Raw genomic sequence first — 26,887 nt, 5'->3', positions numbered from 1 at the left:
CTCTGCACCTGAGGACACCTTTAGCCTTATTTCCTGATCTCACAGCCTCACCTGCAGTGCTATCTGAGCCGGTTGGTCCGACAGGCAGGAATGCAACAGACGGGACTCGCTCTGGTGGCTTTGGCTGCCTGTGTGGCTCTTCGCCCCTCAGAAGGTGAGTGGAGACGCCTGCTTCTAAGCCTCCAGTGGAAGGGGGTGGGCTGTCACCTAAGATGGGGAGAGGGTGCCAGCAATTTGGAGCAGGAATTCCCTTCAGGTAGGAATTTCCGATGACTTACAAGAGAATGCATCAGTCTAAGTTCCTGAGCTCCAGAAAGAATTTTCAGGAAAGAGCCTCATATGCACAGGAATATTAGTGATTTGCTACCTGGTAGAAGAGATACTTCCACACGAGTGCAACTTTGAGCTGCCACTTTCTTTTCTGAGGATAGTATCTTAGAAAATCCCCAGGAGGGATGTTGGTGGAGAGCCCTTTATCTGCCTCCCTCTTCCCCTAACCTGCTACACTGTCTGGATGCAACTGTGCATATTCCTGGAAGAGACAGACTTGATCTTCTGGCTTAGGGTTTGGTAAGTTGCAAGTTTTCTGGACAAAGTCAGCTTGGTGGATATTGAAAAACAAAACTTCCTGATCTTGAAAAGGGATACAGGACACAGGAGATTGACCTCTAAAAATGATATCAATGAGAAGTTAAACTGTGAGCTGCTAACACATGTATGCAGATTACTGCTGTGTTTGAACTGGAGGCTATCTTTCCTACTGTGTTTAGAAAACCCTGAATATAAGTGCTTAATGCTTGACTGAGCTGTCTCTTTTCTGAAACTTTACCCTGAAAAGATTCTTTAAATTGAGATCAGAGGTGAGTATAAATTTTTGTGGTCTGCTTTTTCACAAATTAAGCTAAAACTTAAAAACAGGCCTGTGGTGGCGCAGTGGATAAAGCGTCGACCTGAAAATGCTGAGTTCGCCGGTTCGAAACCCTGGGCTTGCCTGGTCAAGGCACATATGGGTTGATGCTTCCAGCTCCTCCCCCACTTCTCTCTCTCTGTCTCTCCTCTCTCTGTCTCTCCCTCTCCACTCTAAAATGAATAAAATAAATAAATAAATGAACCCCGATTTTACATACCCATACTCACATATACATACATACGAATTGGATTTTAAATCTTCTCTTAAAAAATCAGATCTGAAGCCCTGGCTGGGTAGCTCAGTTAATGGAAGTATTGTCCCCATATGCCAAGGTTGCAGGTTCGATCCCCGGTCAGGGCACATACAAGAATCAACTAATAAATGCATAAATAAGTGGAACAACAAAGCAATATTTCTCTCTGTCTTCTTCTTTCTCTCTTTCTCTTTCCCTCTCTCTTCCCCCTCTCTTCCTCTCTCTCTAAAATCAATAAATAAAATTTTTTTTTAATTTTTAAAGAAAAAGAAGTCAGATCTGGCAAGTATGGTTCCACATTCCCCGGCAGGAACCAGCTGGAGCAGCCCCGCCTCTGTCCTCCTCTGAAACCAGGGTCATCCTAGTAACTGCCCTGTTCCTGGGGGCATTTGTTTAGGGAGCCCAATGTAGTGCATTGATGCTCTGGGCTTATATTAGTGAGCACTAGAAAAATCTGGATAATCTCTTTTTCACATCTACCAATCTGGTTTATCAAGACAAAAACAAAAGATTTCCATTTAATATGTTTCTGTAAAATTTTTCAGAAAAATTCACCACTGAAGTTTTAGGACTAGCTTTCACTGTTTCTCAAAGATCTACCTGCTAAGGCTTTATCTAAATTTGGGTGTTTTGGCAATGCAAAGTTTTATTCACCTAAGTGTCTCCCTTCAGCCTCCTGGGCCGTTTCCAGCCGTCCCCCCACCTAGCGGTGGGGAAGGGAAGGGCAGGCAGAGGGGCCCACGGGGCAGGGAGGTGGGAGGGGGCAGCCCATGGCCAAGTTCCCCAGGGACTGGTCCAGGCAGAGGAGGCGACAGCAGCACACAGGAATATTTGAAAAGGAACTGTTGGTGATTAAAGAAAGAAAGGGTTGGAGGAGACCCAGCAGTAGCCTTTTGGGCTAACTTCAGGAGGGAGCAGAGGATTCCCAGTAGTATAGGGAAGTAGGTGTGGTGGCCTTGGCAATGGTTGCAGGCTGAGGGAAGGGACAGGGAAATGGCCTGTGCCAGTTTGGGACTTTGGGAAGTACATTTTGTTCTTCTAAGCATTCACCGTTTCATTATCTTAATGATCCCTTCACCTTGCTATGATGGCTGGGTGATTGGCATTCCCAAGCATTCTGCATAAATCAGGAAGCAGCTGACCTACCCACAATTAAAATCCTCGGGTTCTACCCAAAGGCGAGAGGGCATACTCCACACCTGCTGACGTGGCTTTGGCTCCCAGGGCTCAATATTGAGTCTATAAAAATGGCTGTCATCCACTCTCTGTAGCCCTGAGCCAGATTATGTAAGCCACAATTTTGTGGGCCTGGCTGTGTCCACCAGATACAAGCTGGGGAGTTAGCTTCTTTCTGATTGACAATCTGCTTTCTCAGATTCGGACGGCTCCCTTTACACAGAGACTTGCTGCTTGTAGCCTAAAATAAAACTATCTTTTGTTTGTTTTAATCATAGGAGACACAAGGGGGAGGGTTACCGAGAATATACAGTTGTGCTTGGAACTTGTTCTGCACAATTGGGACTCTCCATGTCACCAGGAGTGGTCCTGGAGGGGCCTGACATGATGTGCCTGGTCATCTGCCTTCAGTTTCTCTCCAGGTGTGCTCGGTAGTTAAAACAATGTGCCCTGGTGCTGTGGCTGGCGGCACAGTGGATAGAGCAACACCCTAGAGTGCCAAGGGCACCAGCTTGACCCCCAAGGTCACTGGTTTGAGCCCCGGGCTGGGCACCTATGAGAAGCAATCAATGGCACAACTAAGTGGAACAACAAGTTGATGCTTCTCCCCCCCCCCCTCTGAAAACAAAACAATATACCCTGTGTTTCTCAATAGCATTGTTAGACTAAATGTCTAGATTTTGGTTCTAAACCCCAGTCATCATATCTATAATGTAGTTCAGGGCTTGTCCTTTGTTATGTCTAAAGAGGCAGAGTGATTAACAGCAATTTGCTCAAATTTGAGTCAATATGAAACCCTTTGAAAGAAAACATTCTTTTTACTCTTAATAATGACTTTTATTTTGCTATATTACTCATGTATACATGTAAAATCAGGTATAAACCCCCTTGTGTGTATATATAAGGTCTACCGGAAAGTTCTGTCCATTTCTGGAATAAAACAAAATACAAATTTTTCTTTAACGTCAATAAATTTTATTAAATAATATAATTGCCATTATTATTAATGATTTATTGCCAGCGTGAGGGCAATTTGTATATCCCATTTTTGAAAAATGTTTTATCTTTTGATGCGAAAAATTGAACCAGTGCTTGTTTGATATCTTCTTCATTTTTGAGCCCTGGCCGGTTGGCTCAATGGTAGAGCATCAGCCTGGCGTGTAGAAGTCCCGGGTTCGATTCCCAGCCAGGGCACACAGGAGAAGCACCCATCTGCTTCTCCACCCCTCCCCCTCTCCTTCCTCTCTGTCTCTCTCTTCCCCTCCCACAGCCGAGGCTCCATTGGAGCAAAGATGGCCCGGGCGCTGGGGATGGCTCCTTGGCCTCTGCCCCAGGCGCTAGAGTGGCTCTGGTCGCAGCAGAGCGACGCCCCGGGGGGGGGGGGGGCAGAGCATCGCCCCTGGTGGGCGTGCCAGGTGGATCCTGGTCGGGCGCATGCGGGTGTCTGACTGTCTCTCCCCGTTTCTAGCTTCAGAAAAATACAACAACAAAAAAAAATTTGTAAGGACAAAAACAAGTGATAGTCGGTATTATTCCTTCACCAAACACTTTCAATAAATTTCTACATGCTTCTGAAGCATTTCTTCCTTGTTGAAATTTGTATACAATACAGTGGCGTAAATGAACTTTATCAGTAGCCATGGGTATACTATCGCTTCACACATAAGACTAACGTGAATCAACTTTGTTTCAGTTAATTTGCTACATCAGTATGTATACATTAAGTGATAAAAATAGAGAGGCACACATGCGCCAAATAAACGTGCTTACGTGTCGAAACTTATTGTGATAGAAATGAACAGAACTTTCCAGTAGACCTTATATATATATATCTTCTGAAATTATAAAATCAAAAGAAATCTAAAATTTAAATAAACATACAAGACAAGAACACTTTAATGTAACATTAATTTAATATAATAATCCTGTTTGGCCCAAACTAAGTCACCTTTCCCAACACGAATATAGCACTGATTCTTGAGGAGCATGTTTTGAGCTTTCTGGGCATTTACTACCGTGTTCAGAATAAGAAGTGCTTTTCCCCACCATTTTTTTCTGGTTGAACCACGATGACATAATTTGGCCCTCCCTTAGCATGAACACATTGTGAAATTCCACTGTTCTCTTCTGATTGGCAGGGCGCGGTTAAAATAGGACCTGAGATGTTAACAGCACTACCACAAACACGTCCCAATGTCCTGAGGTGCACTATTACGACGGTCTTCCGGGAGATCCAGAACACATCTAGTGAAAGATGATCCCTGAAATGACATACTTAAGATTTAGGAAATGTCTGGAGAGCTCATGAACCCTAAGAACACATCCATGAGCCCCTCCCAGAAGTCAATGAAAGGTCAAGGTTTGAGGCATGTTGCCCTCCCGGGAAGAGTCTGGATGACCTGTGGGTCCAAAAAGGCCAAGTCAGAACTTGAACTACGTGAACCTGGGAAATTGCTTAATTGCTCTGAGCTCCAGTCTTCTTACCTAGTTGTTCTTTTATTTCTTTAAGATTTTATTTATTCATTTAGAGAAAGGAGAGAGAGACAAAGAAACACAGAGAGAGAGAAAGGGGAAGGAGCAGGAAGCATCAACTCCCATATGTGCCTTGACTGGCAAGTCCAGGGTTTTGAACCGACGACCTCAGCATTCCAGGTCTACACTTTATCCATCACACCATCATGGGTCAGGCTCCTAGTTGTTCTTATGATTAAATGAGATAATAGATGTAAAGTGTCTGGCATATTCTGGCAGCTTGATTACTGTTAGGTTCCTTTTCTTTCCTCCCATAAGTTTCTATTTTTAAAATTAAAATTACCAAAAAGTCACAAATTAAAATAATTTAATTCTTAAAATCACAAGTTATTAAAGTAACAAACAGTGTAAAAAATTTAAATACAAAGTATAGAATTTAAAGTAAAAAAATGAGTGTCCCTTTTCTCCATTCCTCAATCCCTCTCCCTTCCCCAGAGTTGGCAACCCTTCTGAATTCTGTGTGTCCTTGCACAACTTTTTCTATGAATTTACAAATAGAAACCCTTTTGTAGCCACACTTATTTTTAAAAATATAAATAGGACCACAGTCTACCTATTGTTTTATTTATATTTTTTCAAAAAAGTAATAATAATAATAATCATCATCATCATCAGCCTGATCAGGTGGTAGCACAGTGGATAGAGCGTCAAGCTGGGATGCAGAGGACCCAGGTTCGAAACCCTGAGGTCACCAGCTTGAGCACAAGGTTGCTGGCTTGAGCATGGGATCATAGATATGACCCCATGGTTGCTGGCTTGAGCCTAAAGGTTGCTGACTTGAATGTCAACGTAGCTGATTTGAGCCCAAGGTCACTGCCTTGAATGAGGGATCACTCATTCTATTGTAGCCCACCCCCATGTCAAGGCACATATGAGAAAGCAATCCAGGAACAACTAAGGAGCTGCAACGAAGAATTGATATTTCTCATCTCTCTCCTTTCCTGTCTGTCCCTATCTGTCCCTCTCTCTGTCTCTCTCTGTGTCACAAAAAAATAAGATAAAATAATCAGTCTAACCATGATTCTGTACACCTGAAGCTAATATAAAATAATATTGAGTATCAACTGTAATTGAAAAATAAAAATTTTAAATTATTTTTTTACTTGATCATAACAGTATATCTGTTTAACACATATAGTTCACTTCATAGAAGTTTGCATCATTCATTTTATAGATGACATATAAACTTCCTGGAATATTCTGAAATGTTAGAGTTTCATTTATTCATTCATTATTAGTCAGGGTCCTTTGAAGAGAAAATAAAACCAGACAATAATTTGAATAAGGAAAGTTCAATGTAACAGATTATTAATATTTAAATACTTTTTAGAGGATACAGGAATAGTAGATGTTCCTCGGGCTGGAATGGAGTTTTCAGGGAAGAGATCCTGCACCCCTCAGCTGCCCAACTGAGATCCTGATCTTGGAGAAGGCACAGCCACGGCTCACCTAGGGCAAAAATGTCACTTGGTCAGCCTTCCAGTCGTGTGTGTGGGGGGAGGGGGCTGTTATTCCCAGGGAGGTGTTGCATTGGAGGCACTGGAAGGGGGTGCTGTGCTCTCCCGAGCCTGATGCTAGAGAAGCTGCCCTAGCTTGAGCCTGCTAAGAGCCAGGAAAACCCTTCCTTCTTCCTGCAATGTCTCTCTAGTGCCCTCTGCCCACGAAGTGTAACATCATGACAGCTGGTGAAGGAAAAAGATTTCAAAGGCCCATCTTGATTTCATAGAATTGGCAATTAATAGACACCTAGATGCCTACTACTAGACGTTTTTGTTTGTTGCCATTTATTGAGTGTTTACAATTTGTCACCCCTGTTCTAAGCACTAAGGGTATGAACTCATACAATCACAGGGTGGGTGCTATTACCATTCCTATATCACGGATAAGGAACTGAGACACAGAGAATTAAGTGACTCACCCAACATCAGCTTGTATGTGGCAGAGTCAGGAACTGGACTTGGTTGTCCCTCTCCAAATGCTTAACTATTGTGCCATAATGCCCCTCAGCATGTCTCTGTGGCTCCAAATTATCCACCCCCTTCAGGACTGTCACCTGACCACTTCAGTGTCCATGCTGTGGAAGGTGCTGGTGACCAAGTGTCTTCATATTAAGATAAAGAAAACCCCTTAAACACGCTCCATTACCCAGACATTATCCCAGGATTCCAAAGAGTACTAGGGAGGACTTGATTTGGGCAGAGCATTGCATTTCATGCATTGTGGTTTGGTGAGTCCTTCCTGCTTGCTTGGTGACGGCTGTGGACACCTTTGTTTCTAGACATCCATAGGTGATATAAGGCATGAAGTCCACTAGAATGTGGAAGTCTATCCCTGACCAACCACTTCTGGAACATTATGTTTATTTATGTATTGTCCTTCTTAAACTGAAGTCATAGACTTCAGATACTGCCAGCAGTCAAGTGAACCTTCCTTATTATTTTTATTTTCTTTCTCCTGGGATTCCTTTCTCCAACAATGGCAAGTATCTCTGCCCTGTTTTCATTTTGCTGTGGTCCACAGTGCTCTCTATATCAGTGCTTTTCAAACTGCATTTCTACTGAGCCCCCCCCCCCTCCATGATGCCATTGTTGCAGCTCTGGGGACTACATTTGAGTAGCAAGAGAATGTGAAATACATCCAAGGAAGAGAGGATGCTGATTTACATCTCTATGGTAACAAGATCCTTTCCTTAAAACCCAAAACCCACCTGACCAGTGACGGTGAGGTGAATAAAATGTCGACCCAGAATGCTGGGATCACTGATTCAAACCTCCAAGGTCGCCCACTCTGAGTGCAGGCTGGTCAGCGTGGGGTCATTGGCTTGAGCAGGGGAATTGTCCACAGGATCCCAAAACTTGCTAGCTTGAGTCCAAAGGTCGCTGGCTTGAAAAGCCCAAGGTTGCTGGCTTGAACAAGAGGACACTGGCTTGGCCCTGGTCAAGGGACACATGAAAAGCAATCAATGAACAACTAAAGTGAAAGCAACTATGAACTGATGCTTCTCACCCTCTCTCTCTGTCTCTCACTCTCTCTCAAAACAAACAAACAAACCCAGAGCCTAATTTTTATAACACAAATCTGATGTGTAGTGCTTTAGTATTCATTTTAACAGGTCTTGAACAAAGAACTCTTTAAAGCCTCTAGTGACTGAATTTGACAGAACTAATCAGAGATAGACATTCATGGAAAATCAGTCGTTCCACTTCATACTGGAAAAAATAAAGCTAACAATCCAGAACCAACAGAATTAATAGCAATAACATTATAATTGACAAAACAAATAGTATTGCTTTTAATGAGATACTAATAACATCATCTTTAAAATATGAAATATAACAGACGAATAATTTATTTCATATTGAGTTGACCCCTTATTTCTTGAGAGTAGAGGGATGGTATGTTTCCAAAAGGCACTATGAAATTTTAAGACATTGGGACATAAAGCCTTGACCCAAAACTGATTATCTTATTTCCTTAAAAAAGGAAAAATATTTAATGACATTAAAAGCCTTAACACAAGGTAAGATGAGAAATATAGGACTGCGACAGAACTTAGTTCAGCTCAAGAGATGTTTATTTAGCATAAATCCCAGGCACTGGGCTGTGGTGGGGGTACAAAGACAGCCAGAGGGAGCCCACTGTAAAAAAACAACGTCATATAGACCCTTAATGTTATATACGGTAATGATGGGAAAACACAGGTTTTGGTGGGGCCACAGTCACATGGAGAATGGGCAATACTGGGAGAAAGGATGCAACTGGGAGGCACAGGAAACCCAGAGTTCAAGACCAACTGATGAGGTCTTGAACTTGGGCAGTGGTAATGGGTGAAAGGGAGAGACAAACCCAAGCACTGTGGAGGGAGTAAAACCTACAGGAGTGTGGCCGGCTGTGGGCGCGCAGGTGGTGGGAATGGCATGTGGGTTTTGGTTTGGGTAACTGTAAATGATGGTTAAGTGAGATGAGAAAAAGAGTAAATTTAAAGTGGCAGGAGAGAATGTCTTCAGTTGGATATTTATTGAGTTGGGGAGCCTGTGGGATATACAAGTGCACATTCCACAGATATGTCAGCCTATTGGGGTAGAGGTTAAAGTAGACAAAGATATATTTGGTGGGGAGAGAGAGACTGATACAGATAGGAAGGGAGAGAGATGAGAAGAGCAACTCATAGTTGTGTCACTTTAGTTGTCTATTGATTGCTTTCTCATATGTGACTTGACCAGGGGGCTCCAGCTGGGCCTGTGACCCCTTGCTCAAGCCAGCGACCTTAGGCTTCTGGCCAGTGATCATAGAATCATGTTTATGATCCCACACTCAAGCTGGTGACCTCCAGGCTTTAAACCTGGGTCCTCATTGTCCCAGGTTGATGCTCTATCCACTGTGCCGCCACCAGTCAGGCTAGACAAAGATATTTTGAAGTTCCTGACATAGGCAGTAATTTAAAGCAGGGGAAGATGGAGATGGAAAGAAAAAAGTAGAAGGTCAGGGATGAAGGCCAATTGTAGAGCAGTGGGCCAAGGAGAATGAGTACACACAGCAGTGTTACCCACAGAGACCGCACAATCTGGGCTTCACTGGCTGGTGAATAGACATGGTGAATGTTCTGAGTCTACTCCCAACCCTCCCGCCATTGTGGTCTTGCCTAGCTGTCATGACAGGTGTTTGCCATGATTCCCCAATCCAGATATTCTTGGTAATCTCGAATTGTGGGTCCTAGCAAATAGTACTTTCCCTCTAGGAGTCTGGGGCAAGGCGATCTGATAGGTAGGGAGGCTGGTCTCTCCATGGTCAGAGCCCCTACCTGCTGTGCAGCTGCTCTTGACCACTCCCTTCCCTCTGGTGCTCCCCCGCGCTCCCCAGAGGGCTGACCTTAGGCCATCAGGTGCTTGTTCTCATAGATCACAGTTCACAGGAGGTTCCAGGTGGAGCTGGTGGGCTGACACTCTGGAGTGCCCTTCTGAAGCACAGGGGCATCTTTGGGGGCATTAGGACGGGCTGAGCATGAAGCAGGTAGAGCCGCAAAACAGACCTCACATCCTTACTCCCTATAATCTGGGCTCTGCTGCTTTACCGAGCCCACTCTGCAAGACTTCTTTCTTGTTTGCAATAATTTTCACACATTCACCTCTAGGGAACCTCTATTCCATTGGATAGGTCTGTGTGTGAACTCCTGTTTTAGGACAAAAGCCGTTTCTTGTCCTCCGGGTCCCTGGTCTTGATACAAAGGTGGTCTTTGTAGGAAGGCTTAGTTTCCCTAATTCCCTAATTCCGTTTGCTTCCACAAACAAGTAAACATATTATATGGATAAAAACTATGTAAATGCAGAAGAAATGTCACCTAATCCCTTTTTCAATCATATTATCACTACTAAATCTTTCTTATATGGAAACCAGAGGAAGTTGCTGACCTCTCTTTAAACATGGAAATATTCTGACTGGAGGCTGTGAGAAAAAAACCTCTAGGGGGCGACATTATCCAAACGAATCTTCCCATTGCCCTTTTCTAAACCACACTGATATGGTTCATTCTTCATTGCCTAACTCCTCGTGCACTTTCAAAACTCCTCATATACTTTTAAAGGATTCTGGCCTTTTATATTTCAGGTTACTTCTCTAAGGCACCAGTCACATCTGCCAGCATGTAATAAATGCTGGCCTGACTCTTACCTTGTGATGGTTAATTTCTTCTGGGTCAAATAATCTTCAGGTGAGCCTGTCTTACCTTTATATTAGAGAGATACAATCCAGTTTACGAAGTACATGTAGGTACTGAAGGAAAGAACTTTCTGTCTTAAAACTACTCCTTGAATTGATGTCAGCCCTCAGATAACTCAAATGCCCAAATACACAGGTTTGCCTATGACTTTTTTTTTAAGATTTTATTATTATTTTTAAATTTCATTTATTCATTTTAGAGAGGAGAGAGAAAGGGAGAGAGACAGAGAGGGAGAGAGAGAGGAGAGAGAGACAGAGAGAGAAGGTGGGGAGGAGCTGGAAGCATCAACTCCCATATGTGCCTTGACCAGGCAAGCCCAGGGTTTCGAACCAGCGACCTCAGCATTTCCAGGTCGACACTTTATCCACTGCGCCACCACAGGTCAGGCTTTTTAAATTCACACTCTGCTTCTGAGAGCCCATTTCCTGTTTTAGGGTTGCTTGGGTCACAGCTCATAGCAGTGGTCTGTGTATTTGCTCTCTGAAGCTTGTAACTCTTCATCTTTCTGCCTCCAGCTCCAGCATAGTATTCACACATAAGAATTCACATAGTGATTTTTTTTTTTAGCAAGAAAGAGAGAGCGGGACAGACAGACAGACAGACAGGAAGAGATGAGAAGCATCAACTTGTAGTTGTGGCACTTTAATTGTTCATTGAGTGCTTTCTCATATGTGCCTTGACCTGGGGGTTCCAGCTAAGTCAGTGATGCCCTGCTTAAGCCAGCGACCCTGGGTTTCAATCCAGCAACCTCTGGGGTCAAGCCAGCGACCATGGGGTCATGTCTATGATCCCACGCTCAAGCCAGAGACCCTGCACTCAAGCTGAATGAGCCGGTGCTCACTGGTGACCTCCAGGTTTCATACCTGGGTCCTCAGCATCCCAGGTCAACTCTTTATCCACTGTGCCACTACCTGGTCAGGCAACAATACATAGTGATTCTTACACTGTATAATGGGTGGATGCCTGGATAAACTTCAAAATTTGGGAGGATGTTACAACAGTTGGATTTGGATGGAGCATAGGCAGCACAGCGTAGCTGGAGAAAAATACATTTAGTTTTAGGAAATAAATATATTAATAAATGTAAGGACAACCAATGTTCTATTTTCCTATAGTACTTTTAAAAACCTTGAAATAGCCTGACCTGTGGTAGCGCAGTGGGATAAAGCATCGACCTGGAACACTGAGGTCGCCGGTTCGAAATCCCGGGCTTGCCTGGTCAAGGCACATATGGGAGTTGATGCTTCCTGCTCCTCCCCCCTTCTCTCTCTCTCTCTCTCTCTCTCTCTCTCTCTCTGTCTTTCTAAAAATCAATAAATAAAATATTAAAAAAAAGTTTTTTAAAAACCTTGAAATAGAATTCACATGCCATAAAATTCATTTGAAGTGTACACTGAGTGGTGTTTAATGTTTACACAGAATCACACAATTCCAGCACATTTCATCATCCCTAAAAGAGACCCTGTACCTCTGAGCAGTCGTCCCTCATTCCCCCGTCTCAGCCCCTGGACTCCACGAATTTACTTTCAGTCTCTACTGATTTGCCTGTTCTGGACATTTCATATCAGCGGAATCATAGAGCCCTGGCCAGGTAGCCAGTTGGTTAGAGTGAGGCCCAGATATTCCAAGGTCATGGGTTTGATACCCAGTCAGGGCACATGGAAAAATCAACCAATGAATGCGAGAATAAGTGGAGCAACAAGTCAATGTTTCTTTGTTTCTCTCTCTCTCTCTCCCTCTCTCTAAAATCAATTAATCTATCAATAAAAACTAAAAAAATCCCATGTTATTAAATGGAATCATACAACAGGATGCCTTTGGAATCTGGCTTCTTTGTCACTTGTAATCCTGTTGCCCTTTGAACGTTTCTGTTAACAGTCCTTTTGCTGTGCTGCGATTATTTGTTTAACTGCCTGCCTCCGCTGGACTGTTAAACATCACGAGGGCAGACGCTATGCCTGGTTTATTTCAACATATCGAACGCAGAGGTCAGAGCCTGGCACAGAGTGGACCCCGAGGCATGTTCGCAGAACCAACAATGCTTTTCCTATTCCCAAGAATCTGGTTGGGTGGTGTTTGGGGGTGCTACTACACACACTCCGTACATGCAGCACAAAATGGAAAGTTCTTTCTGGCTCTCGATTGATAGGGAAGAGGGAGATCTTTGTGTCATGAAGCAGCTTGCACCGGGAAATGTAAACATCTTCCTGATTTGGACTGCTGCAGACTTGTGCAGCTCGGAATTAGAACAGAAGTGAGGCTGAGCAGAACTATGAACACTTGTGTGGGTATATTTCAACTGAATCTATTCATTTAATTAAATGCATGGTGCAGACATTATTGAAGATAGGTGCTCCTGCACACCAGCACACCCATGCCTTTCCCTTCCTTCTCTTCTTCCCCCGCGGCAGCTCGTCCCAGGCTCACCCCCTGAACCTGTCTCCAAGGCCTCCTATTCTCTGACTTCTCAGCAAGCCAGAGCAGCCCTGCCTAGGCCCTCCTGTGGCTTCTCCTGTCCTAAGCCCTTCCTTGTTTCACTGTCCTCAGCTTTTTTTTTTTTTTTTACAGAGACAGAGAGAGTCAGAGAGATGGATAGATAGAGACAGATAGACAGGAATGGAGAGAGATGAGAAGCATCAATCATCAGTTTTTTGTTGTGACACCTTAGTTGTTCATTGATTGCTTTCTTATATGTGCCTTGACTGTGGGCTTTCAGCAGACCAAGTAACCCCTTACTCCAGCCAGTGACTTTGGGTCCAAGCTGGTGAGCTTTGCTCAAACCAGATGAGCCTGCATTCAAGCTGGCGACCTCGAGGTCTCGAACCTCGGTCCTCCACATCCCAGTCCAACGCTCTATCCACTGCGCCACCGCCTGGTCAAGCCTATCCTCAGCTTTAATAAGTATACTCTCAAGATCATCTGGACTCGTGCCGTGAAATCTTTCCTGCATGAAGTCAAGAACCCATACACTACAAACCCACTCTGGGCCAGTCCCTGTTCAGTCGCATTCTCTAACACCCCAGGTGGGGGAAAAAATAGAAATGATTGAAGACAAACATGTTTGCAAATAAATTTATGTAAATATATAATTCATGTATGCTTGGAGGTTGTATGTATATTCTAATTTCCTGAAAATTAAATATATATATATATATTGGGCTGAAGCTAGGTTGTCATTGATTTCTGTCTTAAGGCGAGACTGTTCCAAATGGAGCAGCACTGAGCTATCAGGACAAGTGGGACAAGGGAGGAAGGTGAAAGTCTTTCTTCCCAGAGGGGAAGAGCTCCAGCGAACTTTGTACACAGATCCTCCTTGAGGATCTAGGACCAAGGTCATAGCATTTTCCCCAGGCCCTGGACTAGGCCTGAAGTCACTGCAGAGCCTTTTGCTCTTACCAATATTGATGAGAATCTTGTCAGAGAAGACTTGCCTTGGTTTAAGATACCACATCCCTCAAATTTGACTCAGATTCTGTGAGATAAACAATCCAAACAAGCACTCTGTTCTTTTCTACCCCAGGGCTCTGGATGTGAAGTTTCTTCTACTAGGATTGTTCTGCACTCACACACACACACACACACACACACACACACACACACACACACACCTGGTGAATTCTGACTCTTCTAACTTTCATAGGTGGAGTTCTCTAATCTTCTGTGTTTCTGTAGGATTTGTTCCAGATCTCCATAGCCCTGGAAATTTTTAGAAATGATACGTATTGCAGGCTAGTTGAAAATGTGTCCCCTTTCCAGAAGCAGTCTTTGCTGCTAAATGTGGGGCTATATATTTCCATATCTTTTCCTCTGTGTATGTGTGTACATTTTTAAAATAAAAATGGAATCATTTATAGTTCTTATACTGAAATTCACTTTTTCTCACTTAACCATAAAATATGGAATTCCTATGTGTTAGCATATATGCACCTACCTCATCCTTTATTCCATTGCGATGCACCATTATTTATTTAACTTGTAGACATGCAGATGGTCTCTAATGCTTTACTCTAGTGATCTCTGTGCACCTGTCCTTATGACTTGTGGGAGACTTCCCAGAAGACAGAACTTCAGAAGTATGATTACAGAGGGGCCAATGTGGTTATTTCCTAAGCATTGAGTTCCAGATCTGTCCCCTCTACTACAGCCTCTTGAGGACAGAAACATATTGTTTTGTTTGTTTTTGTATCTCCCCCCCATACCAGTGACTAGCATTGTGCCTGGAACTGTTTGATGAATGATTATTAAATAATTAAATGAATAGATGAATGAATGAACGGCCATGGAAAGTTTGATGCCCAGAGAGTGAGCCACAGAGACATTCTTTTTTTTTTTTTTTTCTGAAGCTGGAAACGGGGAGAGACTGTCAGACAGACTCCCGCATGTGTCCCGACTGGGATCCACCCGGCACGCCCACCAGGGGCGACGCTCTGCCCACCAGGGGGCGATGCTCTGCCCCTCCGGGGCGTCGCTCTGCTGCGACCAGAGCCACTCTAGCGCCTGGGGCAGAGGCCAAGGAGCCATCCCCAGCGCCCGGGCCATCTTTGCTCCGATGGAGCCTTGGCTGTGGGAGGGGAAGAGAGAGGCAGAGAGGAAGGGGAGGGGGGGTGGAGAAGCAAATGGGCGCTTCTCCTATGTGCCCTGGTCGGGAATCGAACCCAGGTCCCCCGCACACCAGGCCGACGCTCTACCGCTGAGCCAACCGGCCAGGGCCCACAGAGACGTTCTTATTTCGTTCCTAGTTCCTCTCTACTCTGCAGCAGTGAGGGGGCCTGGTGAGTCCACGTGGGTGTCACATGGACACAGAGGTCTTCTCCTCTGCCAGGGCCAGGCCCCTCTATTGCTTGCAGCTGACAACACAGAGCGCCTTCTCCACTTCTGTGAGCCCCGCATTTAGAAGCTAACTTCTGCCTGTTATCATCAGGCCGCCACCTGCAGCCCCTTGGTTTTAATTTCTAATTTTAAAAAAAAGTCATGCCTGGCTAGGTGGTGGTACAGTTGATACAGCGTCGGACTGGGACATGGACCCAGGTTCGAAACCCCAAGGTTGCCAGCTTGAGTGTGGGGTCACTGGCGTGAGCATGGAATCATAGGCATGGCCCCACGGTCGCTGGCTTGAGCAAGGGGTCACTTACTCTGCTGAAGTGTCCCCCCCCATCAAGGCACATATTAGAAAGCAATTAATGAACAACTAAGATGTCACAATGAAGAATTGATGCTTCTCATCTCTCTCCTTTCTTGTCTGTCTGTCCCTCTCTCTGACTGTCTGTCTTTGTCAAAAAAAAAAAATCACTTCTCACTCGGTGGAGTGGGAAGCAGGGGAGAATACCGCGCGCCTGTAGCAGGTAGGGATTTGCAGAAGTGCGCTTAGTAGGGGCGAGATTTCCTTTTATATCTGTGCTGCCCTCGTCCCCTTACCTCTGAGTAATATCAGCGTCCCTTGATTGATTTCCCACCCGTTTCTCCCGCTTCCATCCATCTTGCTTATCACTGCAACATGGGTTTCCCAAAGACTGCTCCTTTCTCAAACTTTTAATGGTCCCCACTTCATAGAAGCTGAACCTCCTTACACTGACATGACAGGCCTCCATGGTGTGATCTCAGTCTACCTTTTGAACCACACTGCCCTCACTCACCTTCCTAGCTTCTCAATCCAGGCAGGGCAGTTGGTTTTTCTCCATATCCTCAATAGGCTTTGTGCTTTCCTGTCTCAGAACTCTTGACAGTGCCCTTCCTTGAGCCTGGACAAGTCTCCATCTTTCTCCACCCCGCCAAATCCTTCTGGACTAGGCCAAGTCCTTCTCAGGTGAGGAACTTTCGAACCTGCTCTGGGTCCCACGTGGCCACTCTCCCCGGCCACGTGTCGACCTTGCTTGCGCCATCTCTGGTCAAGTCCAGCTGCAGCCCACTGACACTGTCGTCTGAGGCATTCCTCCAGCACTCCGCTGGCTTCAAGTCCTTGCCCGCACTTAGTTGTATCTCCCCCGATGCACCTTAAGTTCCTGCTCTGGGTTTGCAGGCTCAAAGCCATCACTCAGTATGTTTGCTCCTTGCTTGGGAGGATTAACATCCCGTGTCTCTGGAGTCTCTTAGATGAGAATCAGGCCATTGTTCTATGGACTAGAAGGCTTAGCATTTTCCTTCTTCTCTCCTTCAGCCGTGCTGCCCATTGCCTCCAGCTGCTGCACTGAGGTCTCACACCATGTTCCCAGGAGGCTTCTGGAAAGAGTGACTGCCTGTCGCATTCAGAGAGCTGATGGGGACTGTGACTTGGCTGCTGTCATGTGAGTGCTCTTCAGCAGGGAGGTCTAAACAGGCACAGGGACCGATGAGCAATAAATAGGTCAGGAAGGTTTTGCTTTACACACCATGTTGAAATAATCACTTAAGCAAGGAAGGGAGAGTAGATGTCCCACCTTTCCCGCTCCGGGCTCACTAAGGGAAGCACAGTCCTTGTACCTGCACCAGGATGTCCAGGGCCCCACACAGGCCCTCCGCTGCCCCCACTGCAGGGCTGGGACTGGGGCCAAATGCCTTCCATCACCGAGCAAAGTACACAGCTTTCCCAAGCAAAACGAGGGACATTCCAAGTGAAAACAAAACAAAAATAAGTGCAGAAGGTGGCTCTGTTCTATCTCATGATGTTAACTGTCACTTTTTCTGAGCAAGCACATGGGTTGCTGTTGTTTTACCCCTGGAGTTCATCTGAGGTGTATATAAGGTTCAAACAGAAGTGCACCTGTCACAAGTGCCAATGCCAATGAGCACCAATGCCCTTCTTTGCTTTTGATCTCGGGCTGTTGGCTCATGGTGAACCTTCTCACTCCTCCTACCCTCACCCTGGCTCGGTTATTAACTTTAGACTTATATGTATGTAATGTCTCCATAGAGACTTTAAAATCTGAAATGCATTGGTACTTTGCAAATCCAGATGCTGACATCAATGCTGTGAAGAAGGCATACGCTACCTCCCTGTCACACAGGAGAATGATGTGACCCAGGAGATTCCAGAGTTCACCTGGTGACACACAGCCAGTGAATGGCTTCGTTCAGAGCACCATGTCCTTCCACAGTCTCTTCAGAGTGATGGTAGGACTAGCTATAAAATGTTCTCCCAAAATGCCATTGCATTCAACACCTTCAAATCACATCAACAGCATACGAGGCATCTTCCTGGCACGTGGGTTTCGACACTTAGGGCTCCAACAAGGCTAACAAGCCATTAGGTGTTCTCTTCTTTGGGCAGCAAGTAGGTCCCCGGCTTGTGCCTGAATTTCAGAGTCACTGGGGAACCTCCTTACTTATTCAGTGAGCCCAACAAATATTTACTGATCAGGGATTATGTACCAAGCTCCAGTCTGTGTCCTGGGGAGGCATCAGCGACAAAACAGATGCTGCCCTCCTGGAATCCGGGGCCTCCACCCAGCTGGGTCTGGCAGACCACTCTCTGCAACTGAGGACACATTTCCCCACTTACAGAGGAATCCGCCCATTACCCAACTCTGGGAAACCCCGCTCCAGCACAAGTTCAGAGGAAGAGCTTGTAAGATACCATTGATCGTCTTTCTCAGGTCAGGGGGCCTGAGATTTGTGGGTATGCATTTTTCTGGGAACAAGGCCCCCAGGTTTCCCAGTGCGTCTGTGTGAGAGAAGGAGAGGACTGGCTACTTCTCAGCCTCTCCGGTGTCCAGGTCCCCACCTGGACAGCCACCCGGCAGCTCAGTTGCTGGGACCTAGTGTGCTCTGTAGTAACCAGGCAATCCTTACTCATGTGGTACCTTCTGAGGGATGCTTCAAGTTCCCAACTCCTCTGAAAAGCTCCTTTCGTCTATGCCTGGCCATCATTTCATCAGTTTTTGTACTTGATAAATAGTGCTGGTAGTAGTTGCAGTGTGAAAATTCAATTCATCCACAGGTGATGGCTAGACAATGCTCTGGACAATTAGAAACTTCTGGCTATTTGTGGCAGGTCTACCTAGCTGAACTAAATCTGCCTGAGGCACCTGACTTGTGGTGGCACAGTGGATAAAGTATTGACCTGGAACACTGAGGTCGTCAGTTCGAAACCCTGGGCTTGCCTGGTCAAGGCACATGTGGGAGTTGATGCTTCCTGCTCCTCCACCTCCCTTTTCCTCTCTCTCTTCTCTAAAATGAATAAATAAAATCTTAAATAAATAAACAAACAAACAAATAAATAAAATAAACCAAACTAAAATAAATATGCCCCAGGCTGATCTGGCTGTCCCCTCAGACTAAAGAGGGCTTCAGAGTTTGTAAGGACCTTCAGGAATGCATGGGGGAAAATCCACAGGAAGTTCCTGAGTGTATATAACAGTAGAAGACAGATGCTGAGATTATCGGGGGACACTATCAGTAACAGGGGTTTCAGAGACGTTTCTTTGGGGTTAAGCAGGTGCAAGAGAGAGATCTAAAAGGTACAGGAATAGAAATGACGTAAGGGAGAAGGTGATAAAAAACATGAGTCTTCATTTTAATAAAGACGCAGTTTTAATTAAAGGGAAAGTATGATGCTAATCACTTGGATCTAAAAATACTTTATTCATGTACAAGTTTGTAAATTGACCTTTCTGGGCTGATAAGACTCTATGAAAAACAGAGTAGCTATGCTCTTGTCTCAAGAGAAAGATGAAATTTGATTATGGAATGTTTTTTTATCATAAATTATAGATCTTTCGCATTATGTTTTCTGACATTTAACATAAATAGATAAAAAAAAAACTCTTTCGTTTCCAAATTGTTTTGCTACAGAACACATCTTTATACGTCCCTTAACTTTGTGTATAAAAACTTCAAGGTTTGAGACAAGAATTTTAGAGGCAAAAAACATTGCAAGTGTTGGAAATATAATTCCCAAACGGCATTTATCCTTAATCACAGCCATCTAATATAAATTAATTTATAGCAAACCCACTGGATGCCTTTCCTTGTCCTTTTCTGCCTGAAAATAAGTCCTTTGTTTTACGCCCTATACATAATCGTTGTGATTTTTTTTTTTTTTGAGAGGAGAGAGAGAGAGAGAGAAGGGGGAGGGAGGAGCAGGAAGCATCAACTCCCATATGTGCCTTGACCAGGCAAGCCCAGGGTTTTGAACCAGCGACCTCAGCGTTCCAGGTCGATGCTTTATCCACTGCACCACCACAGGCCGGGCTCATTGTGATTTTTGATCTCTGAGAAAACAATTTATTTGTTAAAATCCATCCATAGTGACCGCATTGAAGACTCCTGGCAGTTTCTATACTAAACCCAATGCAAAGTTGTTCCCCTTGGGCAGAAGGCTGAGATGTCTTCAATCATATAGACATATTCTGCTGGAAAAATTGGGGGTAATTTCATAGTTATCCGGGAGGCTTGAGTTTTGGGTTTTTTTTTTCAGAAGTAGTTGTTAAGGGCTATTTTGCTGAGAGAAACAGGTAAAGACATAAAGTCTGTGTTAACAATGACAGATACAATCTCTGTGGCAGGGCGACTCCTCTAGGTCCACTGGTGAGATAACCCTTCTGTGGGTATAAGAGCCAGAGGACCAGCCTTATCATTTCTTAGAGTCAAATTTTCCACCAAAAATTCACAGTGGGGTGGTCAGTGCCCACCAGAAAAACACTATGAGTTGGGGGTAGGGCAGGGAGTGTGGACTAGGCCGGCTTCTTGCCCAACATTATCTCACCTCCTTTCATTCCGATGAGATCCAAGTGGAGGTTTAAGCAGTCTTTCAACTTGAGGATTTAAAAACATTATGGCACTTTGGATTCACTAGCTGTGGTTTTCCTTTGTACTATGTTAAGAGGTTGAGGTCTCACTGGGTTCCACATGGTAGTTGTTGGCTGTTTTCCGGTGGCCCTCCATCTCCCCAGGCCCTCTGTCTATACACCCCCACGCACTTCTCCCTCCAGCCCCGGCGCCCCTCCCAGAAGCCCCTCACTCCTGGTGGAATAATGGAGTTGAGCCCCAACCCCTTCCGATGCCGCTCTGGGCTTGTCTGGATATCAGAAGTTTTTCTGCCCAGGTTCTTGCTGACGTCACAGGGAAGGAGAGTTCCATCCCTTCGAAAAGGGTAGATGCTACAACTCTTTCTTGTTTTTGGTTTTTTTTCTCTGTATTAGTGCTACAGCCAAGTTTTCTCCTCTCATAATAGCGAAAGGCAAACCAGCTGGCTATGGTGAGAAGTACCTTTTTTTTTCTTTTTTGAAGACCTCTCATTGTAACACAGAAGATGTATTATCTTCCTATTAAGATGCCTCACTTTTTTTCAAACTAATATTCCCACATGTTGGCTTTATGAGGCTTAAGTTCACTCAAACCTTTCCCAACTTTGCTTCTCATTTGAAGGGTGCCCAATGAGCTGACGATTCCTCTTGAGTCATTTGGAAAAATAGCAGCCTACTCTCTATCTACCCAATTCTTCCCTCCATCACTGCTTGCCCCAAATAACAGGGTTTCAATTTATCCAGACACAGAAATATTATATATAGAGAGAGAACCAGCAGGATTTGCAACACTTAACAAAAACTGAACGGTACCTGATGGGGAATTAAAAGTCACAGCATCTTCTGTAACAAGAAATTCTTCTAGGTACTCAGAATTGTGAATGCTGCTCCAAAAGTCTCCAACCCAATGTCAAATTTTCATACAGACACGTGAAAATGCAGACAAATCCTGACATGTGATGTAGATATATATTACATTAAAATGTTAACAAAAACCTAGCCCTGGTCGGCAAACTGCGGCTCTTTGGCCCCTTGAGTGTGGTTCTTCCACAAAATACCACGTGTGGGCGCTACCTCGGTGAGGAATGTTGTAAAGCCAGTAGCCACGGCCACCATCACAGCCGCCTGGCCCATGCAGGTTCGCATTGGATTCGGACAGTTGGTAAAGAAACAGCAGAGCCAAGAACTGGTGGGTCATTACCTTTAATTCTAGCTTGCACCCAGTGGGCAAGTAAAAACACACACTGGGCTCCAAAACCCACTCATTCAGTGCTCACAAAGCTACTGACTTATCTGAATTTTTTAGAATCAAAGGTTTATAGCTCACTAGCCTTATTCACCTCTGTTCCCCATCTCCTTCTCTCTGTACAAACTGGCTTCTCCTTCAACATTCTGCCATCTTGGCTGCTTCTCCTGGCCTCCTCCACATGGCCTTTCTCTGCTCTCCTCTCTAATGCTAATCTCAGGAACAGAGAGAGAGCAAGCTCCCAGTCTGCCCCCATTATAGTGTAAAAATCAAAACCTTTAATCCAATATACAAACAAGGAAGTCTCTGATACAAAGTCACTTATCTGAGGCATAATGGGATTCCTCATGAGAGCTTACCACCCCACATCATGCAATCAGTCAAGGGTGTGGGGAAAAGCTTAGTCTTAAAACTAAGCCTTAGGCTATAACCACCCTGCCTGCTTATAGCCTGTTCCCCACACCCAATACAAACTATAAGTGAGCAAACATATATATCATATTTACAAACTTATTTGACCAACATTCATCCCTTTTGCTCGCTTCACAATCTAAAGCACAGGTATTCCTGCACAAAGAAATTAGGCACATTACACAAATTATAACATGACAAATCATACAATTTCAACAATTGCAAAGGTACACTTCACCAGTCTCTGAGCACTTTGCCAAAAGCGCAAAATATCCTGAGTTCTTTCTAGCCATGGGAAAAGCTTCCTGGGGCAGGGGAGTGCTTCCAGCAAAACCACCCCCCACCCCCATCAGGGTATTTCACATTGTCCAAAATTCATAAGTCCATCCAACAAAGAAGCCAGTGCCCACTCTAGTCATAGTCCAGGAATCAGTCCACGCACATGGGGCCTCAGCCACCCCCCTCATCCCTACGGTCCTGGCAGGTATTACACTTTCCCAAGGAGGAGCACGTGGCAATGGCAGTCAGCATTTCCATCTCTGCTCCAGAGAGCATGATGGCATTCACCCCATGTCCCTGTAAAGCCAGTAACTACAGCCACTATCACAGCTACTTGGCCCATGCAGGTTCGCATTAGATTCGGACAGATAGTAATGAAACAATGGAGCCAAGAACTGGTGGGCCATTAGCTTTAATCTTAGCTTGCACCGGGTGGGCAAGTAAAAACACACACTGGGCTCCAAAACCCACTCATTCAGTGCTCACAAAGCCACTGACTTATCCAAGTTTCCTAGAATCAAAGGTTTCTATCTCACCAGACTTATTCACCTCTGTTCTGTAAGGTATTTTTCCCTGCTGAGAAGGAAGGAAGAGGGCTGGAGCCACCAAGTGTGGAATAACAAAAGGCTTTATTGAGTACATAGCGTGCATCCCACCCGGCAAGGTTCCCTGGCCCAGAGGTAAGATGGAGGCCAAGGAAGTTGCAAGGATTAAACCGCGTAGGAGATATTTAAAGGGGTCCCTCTAGGGAAGTCGAGCTAACATGACGTGGTGAAATCCCACTGGCTGGTAGACGGTCGCTTTTTTCCAAACAGTTCCTGTGAAGCCTCCTTTGGCGCGCTTTGTTGTGGGTGGTCCTAGCCAAAGTTTGCAGGTCTGAGTTCCCCACGTGACCATCCCTCATTATCCACCGACCTTACATGTTCCCCATCTCTTTCTCCCTGCACAAACTCTACACTAACTGACCTCTCCCTCAGCACTCCACCATCTTGGCTGCTTCTCCTGGCCTCTTCCACGTGGCCTTTCTCTGCTTTCCTCCTCTGCTCTCCTCCCTAATGCTAATCTCAGGAACCGAAAGAGCAAGCTCCTAGTCTGCCCCACTTTATAGTGTAGAAATTAAAACCTTTAATTCAATATATAAACAAGGAAGTCTCTGATATAAAGTCACTTATCTGAGGCATAATGGGATTCCTCATGAGAGTGCACCACCCCACATCATGCAATTAATAAAAGGGTGTGAGGAAAAGCTTAGTTTTAAAACTAAGCCTTAGGCTATAACCACCCTGCCTGCTTACAGCCTGTTCCCCACACCCAATGCAAACTATAAGCGAGCAAACATATATATCATATTTACAAACTTATTTGACCAACAGTCCCAAAATCGCAGACCTACCAGGAGCGTAGCAGGTATTCCTTCCAGCTGGGCTCTCATCTTCTGGAGACTGCGGATTGCAACTCCAGCCCAATTCTCCTCATCCTCCAAAGAAGAACTGAAACCATCAGCTCCTGCTGCTGGCTTGAGCCCCGGGCTGCTGCCACCTTCTGCTCAGCAGGCCTTGCAGCCCCAGCTCCGGCCTCAGCCCCAGCATCCTGTTGCTGCTGGCTGTTGGGCAGATAAAACGTATTATGCTCACTTTGTTAAAGATGACGCAGCCCACGTGGAGGCCATCACCCAGGTGATATTAATGTGTGTTGGGGATCATTGTAGCCTGGGGCTTGGTTTTGGGATTAAGCCTTTCCCACCCTTTTTGATGTGGGGTGGTACAATCCAATCATGCCTCAGAGAAGTGACTCTACTAGAGACTTCCCTATTTTGTATATTGGATTAAGAGTTTGGATTTCTACACTATAAAATAGGGAAGGAGCGAGAGCTTGCTCTTGGTTCCTGAGATTATCATTAGAAGAGAGAGCAGAGGAGAGCAGAGAAAGGCCAAGTGGCGGAGGCCAGGAGAAGCAACCAAGATGGTGGAGTGCTGAGTGAGATGCCAGTTTGTGTAGAGTTTGTATCTGGGATAAGGAAGGAGATGGGGAACTGAGGAGAATAAGGCTGGTGAGCTAGAAACCTTTGATTCTAGGAAACTCGGATAAGTCAGTGGCTTTGTGAGCACTGAATGTGATTGGGTTGTGGAGCCCAGTGTGTATTTTTACTTGCCCGCCGGGTGCAAGCTAGAATTAAAGACTATGGCCCACCAGTTTGTGGCTCCGTTGTTTCTTTACCGACTGTCCGAATCCAATGCGAACCTGCATGGGCCAGGCTGCTGTGATGGAGGCCCTGGCCCTGCCTGTTGGCTTTACACTGGCTCTCCACAATGTCCAGGGCAAGCTGCAACTCACGAACCTGTGATTCCTTCTCCAGCTTCTGCTCCATTTCCAGGCTAATCTCGCAAACCTGGTCGGCTCCTCCTCCAGTGCTTCCTTCAGTTCCAGGGTCAGCATCTGTTTCTCCCACATTTGCTCCAGCTCCTTCCACTGCTCAGTTTGCAGGTCTCAGGTAACCTCTTCCACAGAGCTCTGGGTTTCCTCATGCATGGCTGTAAAAGTCAGCCAGCCTACGGCCCCCAAAAAGACAGCCATGGGGAACCCTAACAGCAGCCAGTCCTCTACTCCACCTCTCAAAGGTGGTAGTGGCTCCATACCGATGTCTGAATCCTGCCACAGACTACGCCATATGTAAAGCCAGTAGCCTCAGCCACCATCACAGCCGCCTGGCCCATGCAAGTTCACATTGAGTTCGGTAATGAAACAACCGAGCCAAGAACTGGTGGGCCATTACCTTTAATCCTAGCTTGCACCCAGCAGGCAAGCAATACACACAGTGGGAAGACACTTACCTTTCCATTCAGGGTTCCCAAAGCCACTCATTCAGTGCTCACAAAGCTACAGACTTATCCAAGTTTCCTAGAATCAAAGGTTTCTAGCTCACTAGACTTATTCACCTCTGTTCCCCATTCCTTCCTTCTCCCTACACAAACTCTGCACAAACTGGCTTCTCCCTCAGCACTCCACCATCTTGGCTGCTTCTCCTGGCCTCCTCCATGTGGCCTTTCTCTGCTCTCTCCTCTTCTAATACTAATCTCCAGAAATAAGAGAGCAAGCTCCCGTTCTGCCCCCATTTTATAGTGTAGAAATCAAAACCTTTAATCCAATATACAAAATAGGGAAGTCTCTAATACAAAGTCACTTATCTGAGGCATGATGGGATTGTACCACCCCACATCAAAAAGGGTGGGAAAGGCTTAGTCCCAAAACCAAGCCCCAGGCTACAAGGATCCTGACTGCCCACAGCCTGCCCCCAACACACATTAATATCACCTGGGCAATGGGCTTCCATGTGGGCAGCGCCATCTTTAACAAAGTGAGGATAATATATTTTATCTGCCCAACACTGACCTTACTTTGAACAATTTTTCAGTTCATATCTGCAACTAATTACTGAATTCCTACGGTGAAACGTGGCCTTTTCATGACCTTTCTAGATTATGCCTCCCTCAAGGAATCACAGCCCAGTAGAAGGGGAAAGTTTGGGCAAGCACTCAAATAAAAGATGGTGTCACCCAAGTCCCAGAAAAGAGATGGTAATCAGTGTAATTGATAATGATATTCCAGGAAAACCTTTCTGAGGAGGGTGTGTCTGAGATGGGCGGTGTGGAACGGACTGGTTTTGTTGGCTGAAGCCTGGGATCTAGAAAGAGAAATGCTTTCACCTGGTTTTTCTCCTCCCCCTTCTTCTTCCAGCCCTTTCTGCCAGGTTTCTGGGAGCCACGGGCAACAGTGTAGCCAAGATTCAACTTTGCGTGCAGGGGTTTTAGGATTCAGTCTCTAAAAATACACTGTTGTCTGGAGGTGGGAACTGCCTCTCAGCCCCCTGTGGTTGCTTATCCTTCCTGTTCCTGACTCTGTCTTCCCTTCCCGGCAGCCTGCACGTCAAGCACAGAAGGCTCTGTGTCAGCCCGCGCAGCCACGCCATCAAGCAGTGGATGAAAAGACACGCAGCCAAGAAACATGTCAAAGGACACGTCTGCCACCAGAAGGAACACCGTGGCCAGCGGACAGTCAAGAGGCACAACAGGAGAGACAAAGCACACGGCCACCAACCTCCTTATTAGGAGGGTGGGCAGATGAGCCGATGAACATGATTTCTGACATGAACTTGGCCGGGGCTGATTCTAGATTTATCATGTTAATGTTCCTTCTTGGGAGCCAACAGGGCAAACCAAAGGAATGTTTTTTAAAAGGAGCAATGATACAATATGCAGATGTAGCCAATAATACATGCAACTGAAGAATAAAATTAAAATACTTATCTTCATATAGTATTTTAAGAGTGCAGCATACAGATACAATTCCTTCAGCTTTTCTACTATGATGTTTTGCAAACCTACAGAGAAGTGGAAATAAGGGTATAATGCCTATATAACTGTCATCTAGATTAAGCATTGTTAATATTTTGCCATGTTTCTTTTCTCTCTCTCTCCTTCTCTCTCTCTCTCTGTGTATATAAAACATTATGTGTATGTAAATATATGATTTTTTTGCTAAACCACTGGAAAATTAGTTGCAGACATCATATTTCACTCCTAAATTTCTTTTTACTGTTACAACTTGGCAACCCTGAAGAATAAAGACATTTTCTATATAATTACAT

At 45.1% G+C, this 26,887-nt stretch overlaps 1 protein-coding gene and 1 long non-coding RNA gene across 2 annotated transcripts; one reads left to right on the top strand and one right to left on the bottom strand.

Annotated features, from left to right (window-relative positions):
- Window positions 1-26,887, top strand: CCL28 (C-C motif chemokine ligand 28). Its single transcript, XM_066240613.1, has 3 exons — window positions 1-154; window positions 16,742-16,868; window positions 26,159-26,887. Exons 1-3 carry the CDS (start codon window positions 91-93, stop codon window positions 26,346-26,348), a joined length of 381 nt encoding a protein of 126 aa, XP_066096710.1. The 5' UTR covers window positions 1-90; the 3' UTR covers window positions 26,349-26,887.
- On the bottom strand, window positions 6,208-16,735 carry LOC136311346 (uncharacterized). Its single transcript, XR_010726751.1, has 3 exons — window positions 16,221-16,735; window positions 7,579-7,804; window positions 6,208-6,320 (listed from the first exon to the last, which is right to left on the bottom strand). It is a non-coding gene; the product is annotated as an uncharacterized lncRNA (long non-coding RNA).

Source organism: Saccopteryx bilineata, chromosome 1, assembly GCF_036850765.1.
Source record: "Saccopteryx bilineata isolate mSacBil1 chromosome 1, mSacBil1_pri_phased_curated, whole genome shotgun sequence".
Classification (NCBI taxonomy): Eukaryota; Metazoa; Chordata; class Mammalia; order Chiroptera; family Emballonuridae; genus Saccopteryx; species Saccopteryx bilineata.
The sequence above is the reverse complement of the archived record's forward strand: the minus strand, read 5'-3'. Positions and strand labels throughout refer to the sequence as shown.

Excerpts from the sequence above, each read along its gene's own strand:
- CCL28 (XM_066240613.1), top strand. The coding sequence starts at position 91 with ATGCAACAGACGGGACTCGCTCTGGTGGCTTTGGCTGCCTGTGTGGCT. Across the intron at positions 155-16,741 it reads GGCTCTTCGCCCCTCAGAAG|CCGTGCTGCCCATTGCCTCC; the intron begins GTGAGTGGAGAC and ends TCTCTCCTTCAG. Across the intron at positions 16,869-26,158 it reads TGTGACTTGGCTGCTGTCAT|CCTGCACGTCAAGCACAGAA; the intron begins GTGAGTGCTCTT and ends CCTTCCCGGCAG.